General features: G+C 35.3%; 1 protein-coding gene across 2 annotated transcripts in view; it reads right to left on the reverse strand.

Annotated features, from left to right (window-relative positions):
* Window positions 1-19,155, reverse strand: part of LOC126763669 (uncharacterized) — a 329,848-nt gene that overhangs the window by 219,265 nt on the left and 91,428 nt on the right. For both annotated transcript variants that reach the window (XM_050481378.1, XM_050481377.1), the window contains exon 2: window positions 18,513-19,131. In XM_050481378.1, coding sequence (XP_050337335.1) covers window positions 18,513-18,594 — 82 coding nt within the window. In that variant the 5' untranslated portion in view covers window positions 18,595-19,131. The remainder of the gene's footprint in view (window positions 1-18,512; window positions 19,132-19,155) is intronic.

Consider the following 19,155-nt stretch of genomic DNA (forward strand, 5'->3'; position numbering starts at 1 on the left):
CAATAAGATCTCTGACTGTTAATCGTCGATTCTCAAGCACCAATTCCTTTCAATTTTATTGACGTGTTGATCATCAGTTGATGTGAACGGCCACGATTCGTCGTCAACGAGTTCTCGACGCGTTCTCGACGCTCTTTGAATAATTTGTAAGTACATTACCCAGTTTGTAAGTTTTTGACTATTATTCAATCTAATACTGAAAGGAGGAGAAGATAGAAGATGGTATCTCACAGATATGTTCAGGCTGTGAAATCATGAACCAATTTTCTATTGTATCTATAACCAAAGATTTTTACATCAGATTTTCTGGTGAATCAGATATGTTTGGGAATGGATCAGTAAAACTTTCAAAGTGAAAAATCATGTCTTTGAATCTGAAGCTTCTTCAGAGTCGGACATAAACAATTATTCGATATATTGGTAAAAAATGCTGACGCTATGAAGCTTAAAATTTCACCTTTTCAACACTATATGGTACAACACAATGGGATTAGTAGCACTAAAGTTATACGACTGCAACGACATCTATTGACAAAATACAAAAAGGCTTTTTCGACTACCAAATATGTATGTATATAATATTTTATATTAAATAGCATTTTATCAAATTTCAATCGAACTACTCTATTCAAACAGCGCACGTAGCACGAATCGGTTGAAAATATTTTCATAGTTGCTACAAACCCTTTATACAAGTATGTTCGCGTGTAAATATGATAAATCTGATATCCATGGGGAAATAGCAGAGGATATCAATATCTTTTTTGCATCGACTCAATACCTTTTGGTTAATGTTTTGGGTATGGAGCGTGTCAATACTGGACTCGTAACAAAAGAACAGAAACTTTTGCAAAAGCAACGTCGAATAGATTAGGTTAAGTTGGATTATACTAGCTGGTTAACCCGCCATATTTAGACAAACTGCTTGTTAATAATTCCAATCGGAGGTTTTGTTTAATTTGAGCATAATTTTTGCTCAGGCAGAACGTGTTTTATGAGCTATAAAAGCGACTTTTAATCTAATTTTGATATTTATTCTGGTTCCTTGAACAGGTAGCGCCTAGATAACTAAGAATAGTTCTCATTAAGGTTAAAAAATAGCATAAATGGTGTGCCAACGTCTATCTCATGACTACTTTCCTGCACTTTCTGCATGAATCGTCGTTACTTATGACCATGCGATTCGCAAGTGATGCTAGTAAGTTATGATCTGTCATTAGGCCAACAACCGTCATGCAGTCAGTTCGAGAGCGTGTGAGTAATAAGGATCCGTGGATTTTTTCGAGACTTTGCACATGTTTTCGGCGATTCCATCTCACCCTGATCCGTGTGTCAGCCCTTTTGGAAATTTCATTCAGAATCGTTTTTACTGACTTAAGTATTTTTGGTTCGCTAGCCAAGCGGATGGCACTTCTGGCAATCTCAATAACTATTTCGTTTCCCGGAATTCCTTTGGGGCTTTTGCTGGCATGTGTGTTGGTTTCCGGCAGCCACTACATCAACTGCCACCTTGTTTCCAGAGTATATGTTGATTGACTGACGTCGAATAGAGGTCACAAAAGATACATATGCTTGACCACGTACATAGCTGAAGGCCTACACTCATCAAATGCAGCCTGGTGGTGGTTTGTGGATATGACGTCGAAACTGCCTAAAAGTCCACCAAATACAACTCCAAAATCAAACAAAACCAAAAAACAACAATGTGTTTTGTAGTTCAGCACCATCCCAGCCGAAGCTTGTAACAAGTGTTGTATTTCCTTGCTTGTATTTCCCGGTTTAAAACCAACTGAAGGCTCAGGAGCTTATTTATAGGAATTTCTTCGATCAGAGTTCTCAGATAAATATGCTTAGTGTAGAAAATTAATGGCAATATCTATCGATTATTTTTTATTGGTGCTTATCGTCACTCATAAAATAAAAACACAGCTCACAATACCTCAACTGTTAGCCCTCTCAGACTGAGAAGAAAAGAAAGTAATTTATTTATCCACTTATATATTTGTATATATGTATGAATTGCGACACTCGTAACTCTTCGATACGGGAATTTACGAAATAACGGTTTTACACAGTTAATAATGTACCAATGTGCGTGTTTAAATGCATGTGTGTGTGTACGGAAGAAAAAGAATGAACGAAACCAAAACTGCGAAGACGGCAGAAATATACCCAAAAATCATGAGGGAACACAAATTAAATAATAACAATACAAACAACAACAAAGATATTAAATAGCGCAAGGAATTTTGTAAAATATACGCCATAAAAGCTGTACAAACAAGGGGAAAAACGAGAAATCGCACTCGTATAAATAAAAATTAATAAAGCGCAACTTTCTTACTTCGGCTCAAATAACAGAAGCGGGTCTATAAATAATCGTATATATATGAATATATGTATGTGTGTATATATATGATACTAAATATATGTGTATAAGTAAGATTGTATGTATGTATGTATGAGCGCACTTTGCGGAAACCAAATCGAAATGGGGCGGGCAAAATGGGGCGTGCAAGCGATAAGCGAAACAAGCAGGAGTAACCAGCACAACACAAGCGACAACAACCACAGCAGCGTACAGCAGAAAGCAACATGGCTCCATGCCACTACTCGGATGGCCACGGTATGCTGTGGCAACTAGAAGAAAGGAAGGCACTAATTTTTTATTACTTGATTTCTGGACGATTATGGGCGCTGAATTGAGCTGCCGCTGCTGATGTTGCTGCAGTCAAGCATAAAAAATAGCAAATCGAATGCAGAGAGTGGGGTTTGCACAAGTAATGGCAACACACGGGCATAGAATGAGCGCCAGCAACCGTGCACTGGCCGAAATCTTTTGGTAAAACAAACAAAATATTAAAAAAAAATGAAAAATAAAAAATATATATAAATAGTCCGCTTAACGACAGCAAATCGCAATGGTATCCAGATTGGGCAGCTTACGCAGCTTGCGTTACACTCATGCAATTTTAAGTGGGCCAGTTGCCAGGGAACCTTAACTGCCTCATTTAATAAAGCGTGGAGTGCCGGCGTTATAATACAATTGGTCAAGCTGGGTGCAGAGGTCTTAACACATGACTAGTTCATTATTACTTAAGTAGGGCGGAAATTTGGAGGAGCATGTTATTAAAGCAAAATTTTCATGCAAAACAAAAACCGTTACACGCAAGCCATTGCACACATTTTTTTGGAGTAGAGTTGCCATCTACAGCGTATAGAAAAATTAAAATTTTTATGAAATTAAAAATTGTGTGCCAAAAATAAATTGCAAGAGAAACCCTTAAACAGAAATTTCCTAATATTTCTCCCAGCTTGCGGTTATAGTTGCCACCTGTTACAAAATAAATTGGTAAAAATATTGAAAATTAAAAAACGAACACAAGGAATTTAAGCGGGCTACTCGAAAATTGTTGGACAATACCTTTAATTAATTTAATATTTTTTAATAAAGTTGCCACCTGTAGAAAAAAATATTTAAATATTTACATATATTGTTAAATGTAGTTCAAGCGTGAAGCTTGTAAGAAAACCTTTCAAATGGTTCGAGGGAAGTCAGTAATTTTGAGTTACTGCTGAATAGAGTTGCCGTCTATCAAAAAAAGTAAAAGTTAACAATACATTTGAAGACTTTTAAAATTTTTTTAATATTTACTTTTCCACCTTATTTTGCATAAATATCGGGTAACGTTCCCAAGCTCGTCTATTACCGCGTAAGTGATGTCTACGCCAAAAAAGAAGAAGAAGAATGTTCCCACTTTTCAATCTAATTTCTGAATTTTAGTTTTTTTAAATTTGGTAGGCTTAATGTTCGCTGAATTCTCTATTTCCGGATGGTATAAAACATATATTTTATTTTGGTGAGTTTTCTCAGAAACTTTAATTTAATTTTATTTTATTTTATTTTATTTCATTTTATTTTATTTTATTTTATTTTATTTTATTTTATTTTATTTTATTTTATTTTAGTTTATTTACTTTAATTATTTTTTTTATATTAAGAAATAAAATGTATAAAATGCTCGAAATGCTCTCGAATATTTTATTTGTTTCTTTCTTTAAGAAATTTGTTTTCATGTATACTGAGACTATACTTCTCAGTAAACCAACCAACAATACTCACTATATTCTCCTTTTAATGTAAACGAGCTGAAAACTTTAACCTCACAGTCGAACAAACCCCCCTTAAGATGCCTAAGAAGGGCGATAACAGGCATTGGTCATTTCTACCTTTGCTCAACAAGATGCCAGCAGCTTACAACCAACATAACATACCAATACACATACATACAAACATTCGCACATACATACTTGTATCCCATACACATTCGAGCGTGCTCAATTTAAGGCTAAACGATGGCATAAACAAAAGCAAACGACAAATTCGGCATCGGCAATCACTTTTATTTCAATACATACGGATATGTACATCTAAAAAAATGTATGTGTGTATGCACCACTACATACGCATAAATATACTTTAATGGCGCTGTTTGTAGGTATATGTAAGCAATGGCTGCCTACAAATTACGCCAACGATAACGAAAATGGGCACTCACACACACACTTTCACACATATGTATGTAGCTGCGCTGGTATGCGTGCGTATGTGTGCGCACTTTTATGCTCTTGAGTTAACATTGCTTTTTACTACTTTGATATGTTCTTTTATTTATTGACTTATTTATTTCATTTCATTTTGTTCGATACATTTTACTTTTGCGCTGCGAATTTTTGCTGACAACACCAGCACACCGTGGCGTATAAGTGATGACAATGGCAGTGACAATGCTCGCACTAATGATTAACACAAAAAGGTAAAAGCCGATAATGATTGCTGCGTAAGCAGTTAACGCCTGTCCAGTGCGCTCAACTATTGAAATACTTGGCGACTCGTAATCGCAAATGCCTCTTGTCTTTCGCAATGCCCAGTGCGCCACATACACATTTATACGTGTGTGTTTGGGGGTGTGTTGGTGTTTGGCAGAACTGTTAAACTTTCTGAGTGGCGCAAGTACTTAAATGCTGATTGCCGAATTGCTGCCAAATACCTAATTGGACGGCAATCGATTGTTTTTATCTGACATTTGGGAATACACTGCGTATGATAAATGCGCATACAGTTGTCTCAATTAAGTAGTAGTCGCTTATAGATGTTAGTAATAGGTTATAGAACATCAAAGTGTCGCATTTAAAGGCGCAATTTCGCGTTAACGGTTAGTTGAAAATTGCACGATTTTAGTGTTAACCGCGTGCGTGTCTTCTGGAAAACGGTTGAGGTTGTGATATATCAGAAATTTTGTTTCAGATCAAAATATATGTATTAGATTAATGTTATATGTATTTTGTGAATTCTATAATTAGTTTAAGCAAGCTACGAATTAAACATTGCTAAACTATAGATTTGTGAATATTAGTTATCTTCGTTACTTGGAGGAAATATTTTATTTAATTGATCTCATATCTTTAACCTGACAAGCTTGCCATATTTTTCAGATTTTTGGAACAAATGTATTTTTTTGTAGATTTACAAGCATTATTTTGGGGAATAAATATAAAAAATTTAAATATAAAAAATATTTTAAAATTTAAGGTGCGTCTTTGACCTTTAATAACTTTTGAACGAGACAACTTAGAAAAAAATCATATTGAATCTTTTTTGTACTTCGTTGAATTCTTTACAAAAATTGTTTTTCATTTTAACTCAATAGTTTGTTATAACCTGTTAATATTAAGGTTAAGTGTGCAAGCCTTAGTAATTTTTTTATCGTCATTTCGAACGATATTTTATTCAAAATTGCATGTATCTATAAAATATGTCACACACGTTAATTTACAACAAAAATTTCGACGATAATTCTAGAGTATCCATAGAAAAAAAATTTTAAATTTTTTTTTGTCTCGCCCTAATGCTAAATCATCAAGTAAGCTCTAATAAATCAAATTTTATACAGTGTGTGATAAATATATTCTAATAGATACTTGCAATTTCTTCATTTCAACTTCAAAAGTAGATCTTGATGTCTAAAAGTTTCAGTAAACATGTCTTGAAAGCTTCTAAAGCTCTGCCAAGCTTACTCTTTTCGTCAAATCATGTTACAGCGTGGAACTAGAAGACACAGGGTGCTAATCTTGTTCACATGCCTTATTAAGATTAAATTCGAAACTAAAAATGCCACAATACTCGAAAGAATACCATTAGCCACGTCAAATTCAATCCCAATATTGATGGAGTATTTCCAGACAACTGAAAAAACTGAAAAATTACCATAAAAAAAGACTTTTAGAACAAATTTTATATCTCACAAAATATTTCGTCGAGTTTTGAAATCTTTTTTGAAAATTAAAAAACTAAAAATCCGCTAGCTTTTCGGATTTTACAAAAAAGTAACGCATTTAACACTTAATATACCTTGTGTTTCTGATATGTGGCAACTCTGATCCAAAAATATTCGCTCTTGGTCCATGCTTTCCAGCCTAAATATAACGTATATGAAAATACCCGTGATGCCTCAATAATAATAAGACGGAATACCAAACTTCAAAGAATATGCTTTGAGCTTTCAAGCTTTCGAGACTATTGTTTTTTTTTTTGATTCCCCTGAATTCATGACAAGGAAGAGATATTAAATAAATTTTCAAAAAAAAAAACATATTTGACTATAAATATTATTTGATTTCATGTCTTTTTTTAGTCACGAACTCCTTTCATGAGCTTAAAGCTCTATCCTGTTCAAAGCACATAACTACAAAAATACTGTAAAGTATTTATTTATGTACATACATGAACAACAGCGACGCGCAGGTGAAATTGCTGTGAATACCCTTAAAAGCGTCCCATTAAACGGCACGCATACTTTGCGAATTCACAAAATACTCAAACGCTTAAAAATTCCACAGCTGCCAGCTTTCAAAACGCGCAATGCTTGTGACTCATTTACTACTGCTCAATATTGAGTTTATTTATTTGCGCTCGTATGCTCGTATTTTATTCGCGCACATATCATTTTGGCTCGCATGTGCGTTCGCAAGGAATTTTACGCGCTCGTATTTCTTTACACATACGCAGCCATTCAAAGGAATTTATTTAACAAATAAAAAATATGTGATGGATTGTGGGGAAAATTGCTGTAAAAATAATATTGAACTAAGAGCAAGGGGATTTAAATGAAGATCGCTTCAGGTAACTCAAAAATCTTGAGTTGAGATATGTATGAAAAACTCTTTATTGTGGCTGTGAGCGTCTATCGAGACAGAACAGAATGATTTCCAGATAATCATAGATTTTAGTAACTTAAGAAAAATATGTTCTAATGGTCTAAAAACAAACTTTAAGGCACTTCGGTTCAGAACCACGAACCTTGAACTAAAAACTAGATATTATTTAACATCCTTTTACTACTTCAAAAATTCCCTATTGGGTATCCCGAACTTGAGTGTTTATGTACATAAATACCCACATACACACATCTATATGTATATCATTTTTTAATACCGACGAATGCTTAAGTGCTTGGAAATTGAAAATGAAATTGAAACATTAGCCAATATACTCACAGTTCACTGACACACACACTGTTAGAATTACACAAATGCAGCAACCTTCACATGCGCACTTTCAGTGGCTACATACCGACGACTTTAGAGAGCTCAGTTTTTATTTCAAAAATGTCTAGTATGATTTAAGTGCTGCGATAAATTTTTCTTGCCAATTACCAAGAAATGAAAGATGTACTTAAGTGCCATGGATTTCCAAGTAACGGTAGTGACTTGGGGTGGCAAGTTCGAAGATATTTAACCTTCACCGGTGAGTTGAAGAACTTACTACCATTTTAGGTATCACAGTTGTAGTAGAGCAGAAGATAAGTATTGATTTACAGTCCAGTACGAGTGTAAGCTTGCAAGTATCAGATTGTATTTTTTAGAGAAATTCGAGGACTACACAGGCTGTAAAAACTGCTTACGAAATTTGACCTCAGATTGAAGCTTTGGAATTAGTTAACTCTGGGCTGGTGATTAAGGCATTCCCTCACTTGAGTATATAGGAGTAATACTCCGGCAGGTGAGTTAATGCCGAAACTGCCTTCATTCGTTAAACGCCCTGTCAGGCAACAGAGCACGTTCCTCTCCCGACATCATTAAGTTGATGTGGTAGGTGCAGGTTCAGAAGACTTCCTCATTGCGCTGATCGCATTTGAAACCGTTACCCTATAAAGGCATGCGTCAACCCTCGCCTTGGCTAGGGACTATTAAAAGCGAAGTACATTTCATAAACTGGAAAGCGGGTCCGAGTGGGGACCCAACAAAGATGTATTTAATTGTTATATAAAATAAGGAAATTGATGTGAGTCGGAAGTAGATCGGAAGCGATCACGAATTCGACAGGGTCCAGATGTGTCACTGTCTGTGGCATCATCCTCTACGAAAGGCAATGAAAAAATGCATATTTCAAAGCACGATCATACCCAGCAATGGGGGTAAGCCAGACACCAGAAGCCAGCCGACTAGAATTTTGGGCAAGGTTGAAGTGAAAAGCGGAATCGTCAGGGAACCTCAGCTAGGTTCATGAGTGGTTCAAAGGCCTCAGGAAACGTTAAAAGTCCCGCTATAATGCAGGCGACAGCAAGAAGGAAGTTGAAATCGTAGTTGCAGGTAGACTGTTTAGCAACTTATCCGCATGCTGGTACACTTCAGTGGGTTTCTGTGAGTCCCACCCTTCTGTCAACCAGAACAAACCCCAAGAGCAGAATCCTCTCTAAGTAAAAAGTCTCACACGGGAGCACGGTATGAATCATCAGCGGCTTTATTGTGACGAGCTTTTGGTCCCCGAACCATATCAAGAAAGTTTGTTGTAAGTTGGTCACTTAGGAAACGGGATTTCACTTCGTTAGACTAATTGTTTTTGTCAAGTCAATCAACCAAATCATGATGATGATTTAACGGAGTGGAGGTTTTCCTTTTGCTCTGCTTCCCTCGGCGAATGCTCTCAGAGCTAGAGTGTTTTCAATCATTCGGACATGACCTAGCCAACGCAGCAAATAATACAGTTGCCATAAATTTTTTCGTTGTTTATTCGAAAGAGTAAAGTTCCAAGCCTCTAAAAACACACCCTTAATAAGCACCAGTACTATAAATATGCATTTCCTATTTCCTTATTTAGCTTGCATAGCAATTTGGTCAGTTTTCATAGCTCTTTCAAATGGACATACTAAATTAAACGAATTAAAGTCGCATGCCAGACTCTTTCACAAATACATACATACATATGCTACTCGAATATACATACATACATATGCACATACCTGCATTTGTATGTGTGGCACACATGCGAGTAGTCGTTAAAGTTTCAAACTCATTATGCCGTTGCATACCGAAGCGCAGGGGCAAGCAGAGACCAAAAACAATTGAAACAACTAAAATGGAATTCTCATAAAACAAGAGGAAAATTGGCGAATAACTTATGAAAGTTTGGAAAAGCTGTGAGCTGTGTGCTGTTGCTGAAATGTAGATATGTATATACGATATATATAGATATATGTGAGTGGGTTTTTTAGATTAGCAGCAAGAACTGAACTGGATCGCATCGAACTGGATCTAAAGCAAACTGAAAGAAGAGAATTTTCAATGCAATGAAAGTGCTTTTCAATTGAGGATTATAAATAATACCGTTATTTCATAATGATATTCATGCTGTTAGTTGAGACTGCTCTATTTTGTAGTAGATTATTACAAGTATGGCAAAAAACTCGATTTCAATATTGAACTTAGGTTTACTTCCTTCAAAGCTTTTTGCTTTTTTTAAATATTTTTTGAAGTGATTTTTTTTTAGTTTTTATAATGCATTTTTCTTAATTTTGTTTAAATATTTTCTTTGATTTCATAAATCTTTTTCACAATATCTTTTTAATCTTTCTAAATTTTCTAATACTTTCTGACCTTCCATGAACTTGCATTGCCATATTTCGTAGATTTAATGCGCAGCAAAACATAACAAATTGTGGTTTCCATAACTGTAATCCCAACAACATCAAAAAACGTTCAAAAAGCAAAACTCGCAGCCACTGAACTTTAATAAAAAATATGTATCATACTCAACAAATTTTAAAAACTTTTTAATTAAGGAAGGACCGCAAAAAGCTCAATTGCTTCCGTCGAAAATTCATATGAAATTCTATATTTTACAAAACAAAACATATTTCGGCAAATATTCGTATTTTTAGAAACTTAAAAATAAACACGCTAACACATTTTTTAATATGTAAATTTATTTAGAAAATTGTATTTGTAACAAAATTTTCACTAGGGTGTGTCAATTGAACGGGATTTTAAAGCTTAAAAGAGTTAGAAAAAAGTTTCGTCAAGCCCTCTGTTTGCAAAGCATCGATAAGAATATTTACTGGTAACAATCAAAGGGTTTTGAGCAAGAATTTTAAAAGGTTGCCACCTGCTTGAAAATTGTATTAAAAGACAAAATTACACAAATGAAGGCTTAATGCAAACAGAAGAAGTCTAGGAGAGTCTCCACTTGGGTAAAAATTTGGTAAGAGTTGCCATATGCTTTGAAATTTTTATAAAAAAAAAAGAAGTTTAAAAAAACTTAACTTCAAAATATTTTTGGAGAAGGGTTGCCACCTGTTTGAAAATTGTATGACAAGATAAAATTACGAAAAGAAAAAGTACAGACTTGAAAATAATTTTGTAGGAGAGTTGCCACGTGCTTTAAAATTTCATTTAAAAAAATGAAGACCTAATGCAAGAAGAAGTTTAAAAAAGTCCTAACTTCAAAGTATTTTTGGACAAGGGCTGCCACCAATTTATGACAAGGGAAAACGCAAGCAAAAGAAGTTTAAAAAAGTCTTAACTACAAAATATTTTTGGAGAAAATTGTATGGCAAGACAAAATTATGAAAAGGAAGGACTTTAGAACAATTTAAAAAAATCTTGTGGGAGTGTTGCCACCAGTTTGAAATTTCCAATTTAATAACATTTATAAAAAAACATCATAACTAAAGAATGTTTTAAGTGTTGCCACTAGTTTGAAATATTTACATAAATAAAATTTATAAATAAATTAAAAATTTATATTTTATACACATATGTACATACATAAATAATTTACTATAAACGATTAGTAGCTGACAATATTTTGGAGAACGCTTTCCACCTGTTAACAGTTTTCTATGAAATTAAATAAATAAAATAAAAGAAGTGGTTTACTGCGAAAAACTAATTTAATTTCAGTTGAATATTTTTGTCGAAGGGTTGCCACCTGTTTGCAGTTTTATGTTTAGTTGTATAAGTAAATATTTTGATGTGAGCATCTAATTAAACGTGCGTTATATTTATTGGAATTTTTTTTAGAAACGTTGCCACCTGCTGGCAAATTTTGTATCAAATTTAATAAATAATTTTATTGCTTTTAACATATATTTAAAGAAGTTTATGCGATATTTTTGTTGGAAATTTTTTTTTAGAAACGTTGCCACCTGTTTTAAATTTTGTATGAAATTTTTTCATTAATATTATTTCTTATTTCTTTAACATCTATTTAAATAAGTATGTGCGATACAAGTATTTTTGTTGCAAATTTTTTTTCGAAACGTTGCCACCTGTTGCAATTTTGTATCAAGTTTAATAATACACTTTATTTCTATTAACATTTATTTAAAAAATGTTATGGGACATATCTGTATATAGTACATACATATGTATGTATGTATGTTGGAATTTTTTTAGAAACGTTGCCACCTGTTTGTAATTCGTAGCAAGTTTAATAAATAATTTTATTTTTTAATTCTGTAACATCTATTTATAGAAGGTTATGCGATATTTTTGTTGGCAACATTTTTTGAAACGTTGCCACATGTTTATATAACTAAAATATATTTATAAAATGAATTAACTGCTGCAGTATTCATGCCAACTTAATGTTCTTTGGAAAACCAGTTAATGGAAATGTGAATATTATGAAGATTTTATATGTTTGTTCAATGCATCTACTCTAAGAAACCAGAGAATATTATTATAGGGGCTATGAATATATTTTTTTTAAACAAATTATTGTGAATTCTCTTCGGATACGTATGTAGCCATCTTTTATATTACTTCCACAAATCCTTTTTTTAATCTAATATATTTTTTAACTTTATGCAACCACCCTAATGTTTAAAAACTGATACGTATAAAAGTTTTTGCAAAATTGCTTTTGCTTTGTATAAAAAAGTTGTTGCTTTTCACGATTCAGCAGTTCAAAGCTAAGCCGCTTTCAGTGCATTATTGCTTTCAACACCATTTTTGCCGCCTTTCTCTTCAAATTTATTTATTTTGTTGTTGCTTTGTTTTTGTTGTGGTTTTCGTCACTTTTAGCCATGCACTTCAGCCGTTTGTTCGCACAGATTTACACACGTGTATTTGCATGTGTGACAAGCTCCATGCAGCAGCGGCGGATGAGCAGACTGCCACTCATACATACAGACACAAATATTCGGCACTCACATACACACAAATATACAAAACATGCGCGCAATGCAACAATTTGGCAAACGCTTCGGCATTCGGTGCATTTTTAAATAATTTTGCGGAAATAAAAACTTTTTCAAATGCCATACTAAATTTTTTTTGATTTTTCTTTTCCACTTTTTTACTTTTCATTTTTGTTTTATTTCATTTTTTTTTAATTTGCACTCAGCCTGATTGGATTTTAGGTCAAATATGAAAAAGTTATAGTTTTGAACACAAAGCGCGAGGGGGAAGCGGTAAACTAGTTTGGTGTTGCGTTATTTAAATGTACAGTTATTATTTTTATTGTTTCGTTTTGCATTTACTTTCACTTTGTGCTTATATTCGTGCGAAAAAAATTGCATTTTAATAAATAAAAAATTTTCTATTTTGCATCCCTGGAGTATTAGTTTATTGGTTCAAAATGAATATTTATTATTATTTGTGCATATTGTAGATTTTATTTGCATAAAGTTATTTGAATTTTTAACATTTGGCCAATTAAGAGTCAACTTGCGATCGAGTTGATAACGCTGACGTTGCCAGCATAGCTGTGAAAATAAAACTTGTTTGCTTTTATAAAAGTGTGGCAGCTTTCACTGCATAAATTAACAGCGAATTTGAATAACTGCATTTTTAATAAAATTGTGAGAAGCTTTGATAAAATTTTTAATTGAAAAAAATTCAAATACCGACAAGTGGCAGCCTAAACGGTATGCGTGGAGTAGGTCACTAACACTTGGAGTGGTGAATGCATATCTGGATGGCAGTAAAAGTATTTGGGAAACAAATTTTTATGGTCTCAGAGAATATTTCACACATTCAGCAGGCGATTTTTGAAATTCAAAGAACAAAAAGCTCTTTTAGCAATAGTAGATTCGGTGACGAAGTTTGGTGAAATATACATGTAGAAATTAATTCTGGAGATTTACTAGCCAAGCAATGCGTCCAAAGAAAACGTCGTATTGTTCCAAAGTTTTGCTGAAGAAGTTATTCAGAGTATAGACCCATCACCTTACAATGCATCAACGGCTAAAATTCGGTATGGATTAAAAAACTTTCATACAATGATTATAAACAATACCAAATTCTAATGTTCAATGTCGTCCATTTCATATATCCAAATTATCTCAACTATAGATAGAGTCTATCGACGCACCTGGAACCATTGCTACTAAAGTCCCCTAACTCTATTGGCTACTCTCTGTACCACCCCATGCTTCTGATAAAATTCGCCAGTATGAAAGGTTTTATCTGCGCAACTTCCGAGACGTCGTCAAGAAACCCCCGACTGATAATTGCGATTATGTTCCTAAACAAAGCCTTGCATTTGCATAGAAGATGTTCTATAATATCTTTTCTTCTACCTGCTGGCAGCTACTACAATAGTAATTTTACGTATATAGTATTCTCAGTCTGCTGGAACATTTGCCAATTAGACAGGGTATGTTAGCACTCCTACTAAAGTTCCTTAGTTATTTCTTTTGAATTTTAAAAGTCGGCTTATGCGGCTCATATTTTATTCACGGATTTGACTATTTATTGAGCAAGTCAGGGATTGACTCTAGCAAAACTCAACTGCCGTAAGTTATTAATATTTTTTTCGATTAAATATCTACACGTTTCCAAAGGCTTATAAATTCATTCTCTTCCATAGACTGATCGCAGGGTGGTCCCAACTCGGGCAAGGTCATCTGCTTCACAGTTGCCAGGAATATCACTGTGACCTGGAACACGTTGCAGCTTTATCGAAAATATTGAATCCACTAAGATATCAAGACATTATATCACTATCTTTCATGACACCCTAAGAAACTTTAGCGGTTTCAAAGCCCCTTGGCTAGCTGTATATTTGAATGTATTTATTATTGTGAGCACACTCTTTGTTAGTTAGTCTTTGTTAGAACAAGAAAGTCTTCTTTAATTGGCGTAATCTCCGAAAGACACTGTAGTTGTCTGATAGATGGAAGGAGATTCTGGAATATAATTTTGCTGAAAAGGCGCCACCTTCCACTCGATTATCTAGTTTGGGTCCATCCATATGGATGATTATCCCTCTGTCACTGTAAACCTCACTTCCAACTTCTGGAATTCTCTGTTCACTAGTGAACAATACCAGCCGTGATTTAATAGTGTTTAATATTGTTTGCATAAGATAAGCGAAGTTATTTGAAAATTTGCCTCTAACCGAAACCGCCACATCATCGGCGTTACAACATTTTATTCATTGTTAAGATCCAGAGAAGAGGAGATAACCCAAATGGAAAACAACGAACTCACAAAAATTATTGAATTCAAGTATGATAAACCAAAATTATGAATAAGACAAGTATAGTTGCAATACAAAATTGGGGGCCAAAGTGGGTCACGCTGAAATTCTTTCCTCACATAGCGACCAGGAATATTTGAAAGGGCAAAAGTCGCTGATCATTCTGCAAGGCTAAACATCTCGATAGTCATACCTTCGGTGAATCAGAAAAACTGGCATTGGCCAATTCAAAAAATGTATGAACGACTCAAAACGCTTCGTCGATTTATGAGTGTATTTATGATAAATTTTATAAGAGTACTAGGTACCAAAAATGATCGACGTTTTAGGTTGTCCAAGTGAGATCCCTGTTAGGATCGACCATTTTACCTAATCGAACCTAACACCAAGTCAACTAAAGGTTATTTTTATCAAGCAAAGTGGCTAGAAAGAACTAGATTTAGTTACACATATGTATGTTCGTTAATGCTATGAAAAATGTACCCATAACACGTATAGCAGCTTCAGTGCAGCCAAAGTTAGGTCTGAATTGAAATTATAAAGTTCCGCTGAACAAAGTTAATATTCCAACACGTTTATTTACATAAATCAATTTATTTGCCAGCTCACTTTCGCCAGTTTCACAATATTCGAAAGTGTCAATATAATAACGGCTTTAACAAAAGCGATGTGTAAACTTTCTTAGTTCCGCTCCATTAAAGGCGAAGCATTCGCCTTCAACTGCCTTCATTTGCACCCCAGCACACTCCGTCCTTGCTAAAATGAGGCAGCGTCATAAAACTGCACTTAGTAATTAATGTCAATTAGGTGACAGTTAATGCAACAGCAGCAGCAGCAGCACTTAGCTGAGCAAGGTAATAGCTACAGCTACAACAACGCCAATTTCAGTGCAGGCATTTCGAACCTAATAAGTAAATTACATTTATGCAGTAAGCAGCTCGCTTCTGCTTCATTTCTTTGAGAGCTCATTTAGTTGGCAAAATTGCAAATGCAACACTCAGCAAAACAAAGCCAGCATTCCAGGCGTCCTCAGCACGCGCACACACACATTATACTCGCCTTCTGCCGCCTCGACTGAGCTCACGAAAAATTGGCAAGCTACTGCGGAGAAGTAAGAATTTGCAATTTTCGCACCCACATTCCGACAAAAATCGCAAATGCTTTGCCAGATGCCTTGTCGTGTCCAATCTTCGTTTTGTGTGCATAAAATTGTGTGCTGTGGACAATTGCCAGGGTTCAAATAAGAAATTCAATGAGGTTAAAAATTACCATTACACAAAGTGCCGCTATTTCGAATATTTTCTTAAAAAAAAGACTTCAAATGCAATAACAATAACTTAAGGTAACGATCTTGTGCATATTCAACCTGACGTTATTTACAGAGTTGAACTTAAACGCGTGAGTACAAAGACCTGATTAACAGGAATAATGCTCAAAACGTCTCCAGAGAGATGCGGCCACTAACAGAAGGTTTCAAGACCCGAGCATACTCTTGTAGAACCCTCCGTGGTGACCTAGTGGCTGATGTCCAGAGCATACCAAAATTATGCAGGAAACACTTCTCCAGCCTGCTGAATGGCAGTGGAAATATAACGCCAGGAGAAGGCGAACCCGATTACCCAATCGATGACGATGGAGCAGACGTTCCGAAATAGCCGATGGATGGCCAGCTGAGCTACGGTGGCGAAGAACTGATAAAGACAGTCGGGTCTACGAAACCGGAACGGACCCGGATTTTGATCCGGCCAAGGACTGTCAACTCGGCAGAATTTCTGCCGTTACAACAACAACAACAACTGATAAAGAGCATGCAGAATGTGGTCGGACGAAAGCATGCCCGACCATTGGAATTTAAGTGTGCTCCCAATTCAAAAAGGGAGACCCCACAATCTGCGCCAACTACCGTGGAGTAAGTCTCCTCAAGCCCTTCGTTGATTTCAAAGCTGCTTTTCACAGCACGAAAAGGAGCTGCCTTTATGCCGCTGTGTCTGAATTTGATATCCCCGCAAAACTAATACGGATGTGTAAACCCTCGTTGAACCAAAATACCAAAAGCTTCGTCAAGATCGGCAAGCACTTCCCCGACCCATTTACGAGGCGACTTACAAGTATTCGAGAGAAAGATAAAAAACATTGTTTCATTTCAATGGATTTTAAAAAGGAATACCTATTATCAGAAAGGTTTCAAAGCTAATAAAATACGATTTTTATATACATATGTATATTTTAGTTAATAAAAATAAAAGATCTACGAAACTCCTTAGATTTGTCGAACAGATCTCATTTCTTAATAACAACTTCCCTTTACAATCGTTCAAGGTACTAGGCCAGTTTATTAAAGAGTCTGGCCCTCCGATTGAACCTTCCAAATTTTAGTTCGCATTTTTCTTTTACTTGGGATAAGTTTCTGTTTCGTATGGATTTATGGTATGCACCCATTTTTGTTTTCCTTGTTCAACAAGCTCAAATGAAACTCATATGAGAACTGATGAACGTAAGAACATATTTAACTTCTGGTCGGTACTTAATTTCCTTAACCGATGAATAAGCATATCCACCAAAACCTGCTAATAATTTTGAAATGATGAAATTCACTCCACACCAAAGAGTTCAAAGAGCTCACGGTAGTGCGATGGGCCTTTAGTCTCTGTGGTGTCACGATACAAGTTGTAAAAGCCTAGATATATCATCAGACATTCATCCTACCTGCTTAGTTATTCAAGCTTCTACAGTAATTTGTGTCTCTGGATCATTATAACAGGTCAGTTGCAGAGTTCCCGGGCTGAACTCGGGCTGGAAAGGTTATGGCGTTTGTATTTTGGGATGCGCATTGAATAATTTTATTGATTACCTTATAAAAGGAAGGACCATCAATAGCGACTATTGCATAGCTTGGACCGTTTGAAGGACGATATCGCCGAAAACCAACCGCAATTGAAGAAAAAGAAAGTGCTCTTTCACCAAGACAATGTACCGTGTCACACATCAGTGAAAACGATCTCAAAAATCCATGAATTGGGCGACGAGTTGCCCAATCTGGACACCAGCCAGTATTTTCTGTGCTCAAATCTCTAAATATTGCCCGCTGGGAAGAAATTTTCGTCGAATGATGAGGTGATCGCCGAACTGAGACTTATTTCGAAGCAAAGGACAAATCGCACTACAAAAATGATATCCAAAAGTTGGAGGGTCGCTATAATCAGAATATCTGCCAACAAATGTGTTTTACAATGTTAGGCCGGAGACTTTTCAATTAACCTGTTAGAGTTGATCAAAGACTTCGATTGGATCATATGTATATTCTTAGATGATTTTTTATAAACAAGAATATACCATCTCTTTTCTTAAGTGAACTATAATTCGAAATAAGAGCAGGGTCTTTTTAGAGTTTTCCAAAACTCTATGTACTTTAACGTTATGATCCCTGCTATTATAAGGTAGAGTTTCAATGAGTGTTAAAAACAAGTACTCAAGTGACCAGAAAAACAAACAAGAAAATGGAAAATTAAGAGACTCCTTCTTTTTATAGCAATATTCGCAGTAAATTTTAGTTCTATTAATAATATAAGTAAATCTTCCTGACATTCTAAAAATACTAAAGGTATACCCTGTAACGCTGCAGGTTTATTTTATGCATATTTGTCAATCAACTTGCAGCAACATTTGTAGCTGCGACTATGCAAACATAGTATTAAATAATACAATACAATATAATAAAAGCAATAACAACAACAAGATCACTTACCGCACATCACAATCAGCAAGAGCAGCCAACGCGTCTCATAACTAAAGCCGCGCCTCGCCAACGCCATATTGTGCGCCCACATCGTGCCAATTGAACGAAGCGCACGTCAAGCGTCGTCTCTGGTGCAATCAGAGTATGGACACTGCAATTTCTTCAGCAGTAGTTGTCACCGAGAACTTTATGCAAAAGACGGAAGCGCTTTCCCAGCCTTCTAAATAAATTTATATATTTTTTCTGTTTTTTTTTTTTTTTGCTTCTTCGTTGTTCTTTCACTCGTTTATTTGCATTGCAACTAGCTTTAAGTTATCTCTCAATCCTGTGTTGCTTTGCTTGTTGTCTTTTACACTTTGAAAGTAGCGACAGATGCTCGAATCCACCTCACCTTGTGCACTCCCGATTGGCGCGGGCGCTCGTGGTTGCATCGCCGCGTTGAACGCATCAACATGTCACGGCAGTGTAACTCGGCTAATTGCCAACGGGGCGGAGAGATTGTAAAGAGAACACTTGCATCAATGTTATCAGCAATCTGTTTGCCTTTCGCTTCTTTTCAATTGTACCGTTATTTATATTTATTTTACTTCGTTCGCGTTAATTGAAAGGCGTTTGTGGTGGCGATTCGCTGGAAGGACACAAAGTGAAAGAG

The sequence above is a fragment of the Bactrocera neohumeralis genome, chromosome 6 (assembly GCF_024586455.1).
Source record: "Bactrocera neohumeralis isolate Rockhampton chromosome 6, APGP_CSIRO_Bneo_wtdbg2-racon-allhic-juicebox.fasta_v2, whole genome shotgun sequence".
Taxonomy (NCBI): Eukaryota; Metazoa; Arthropoda; class Insecta; order Diptera; family Tephritidae; genus Bactrocera; species Bactrocera neohumeralis.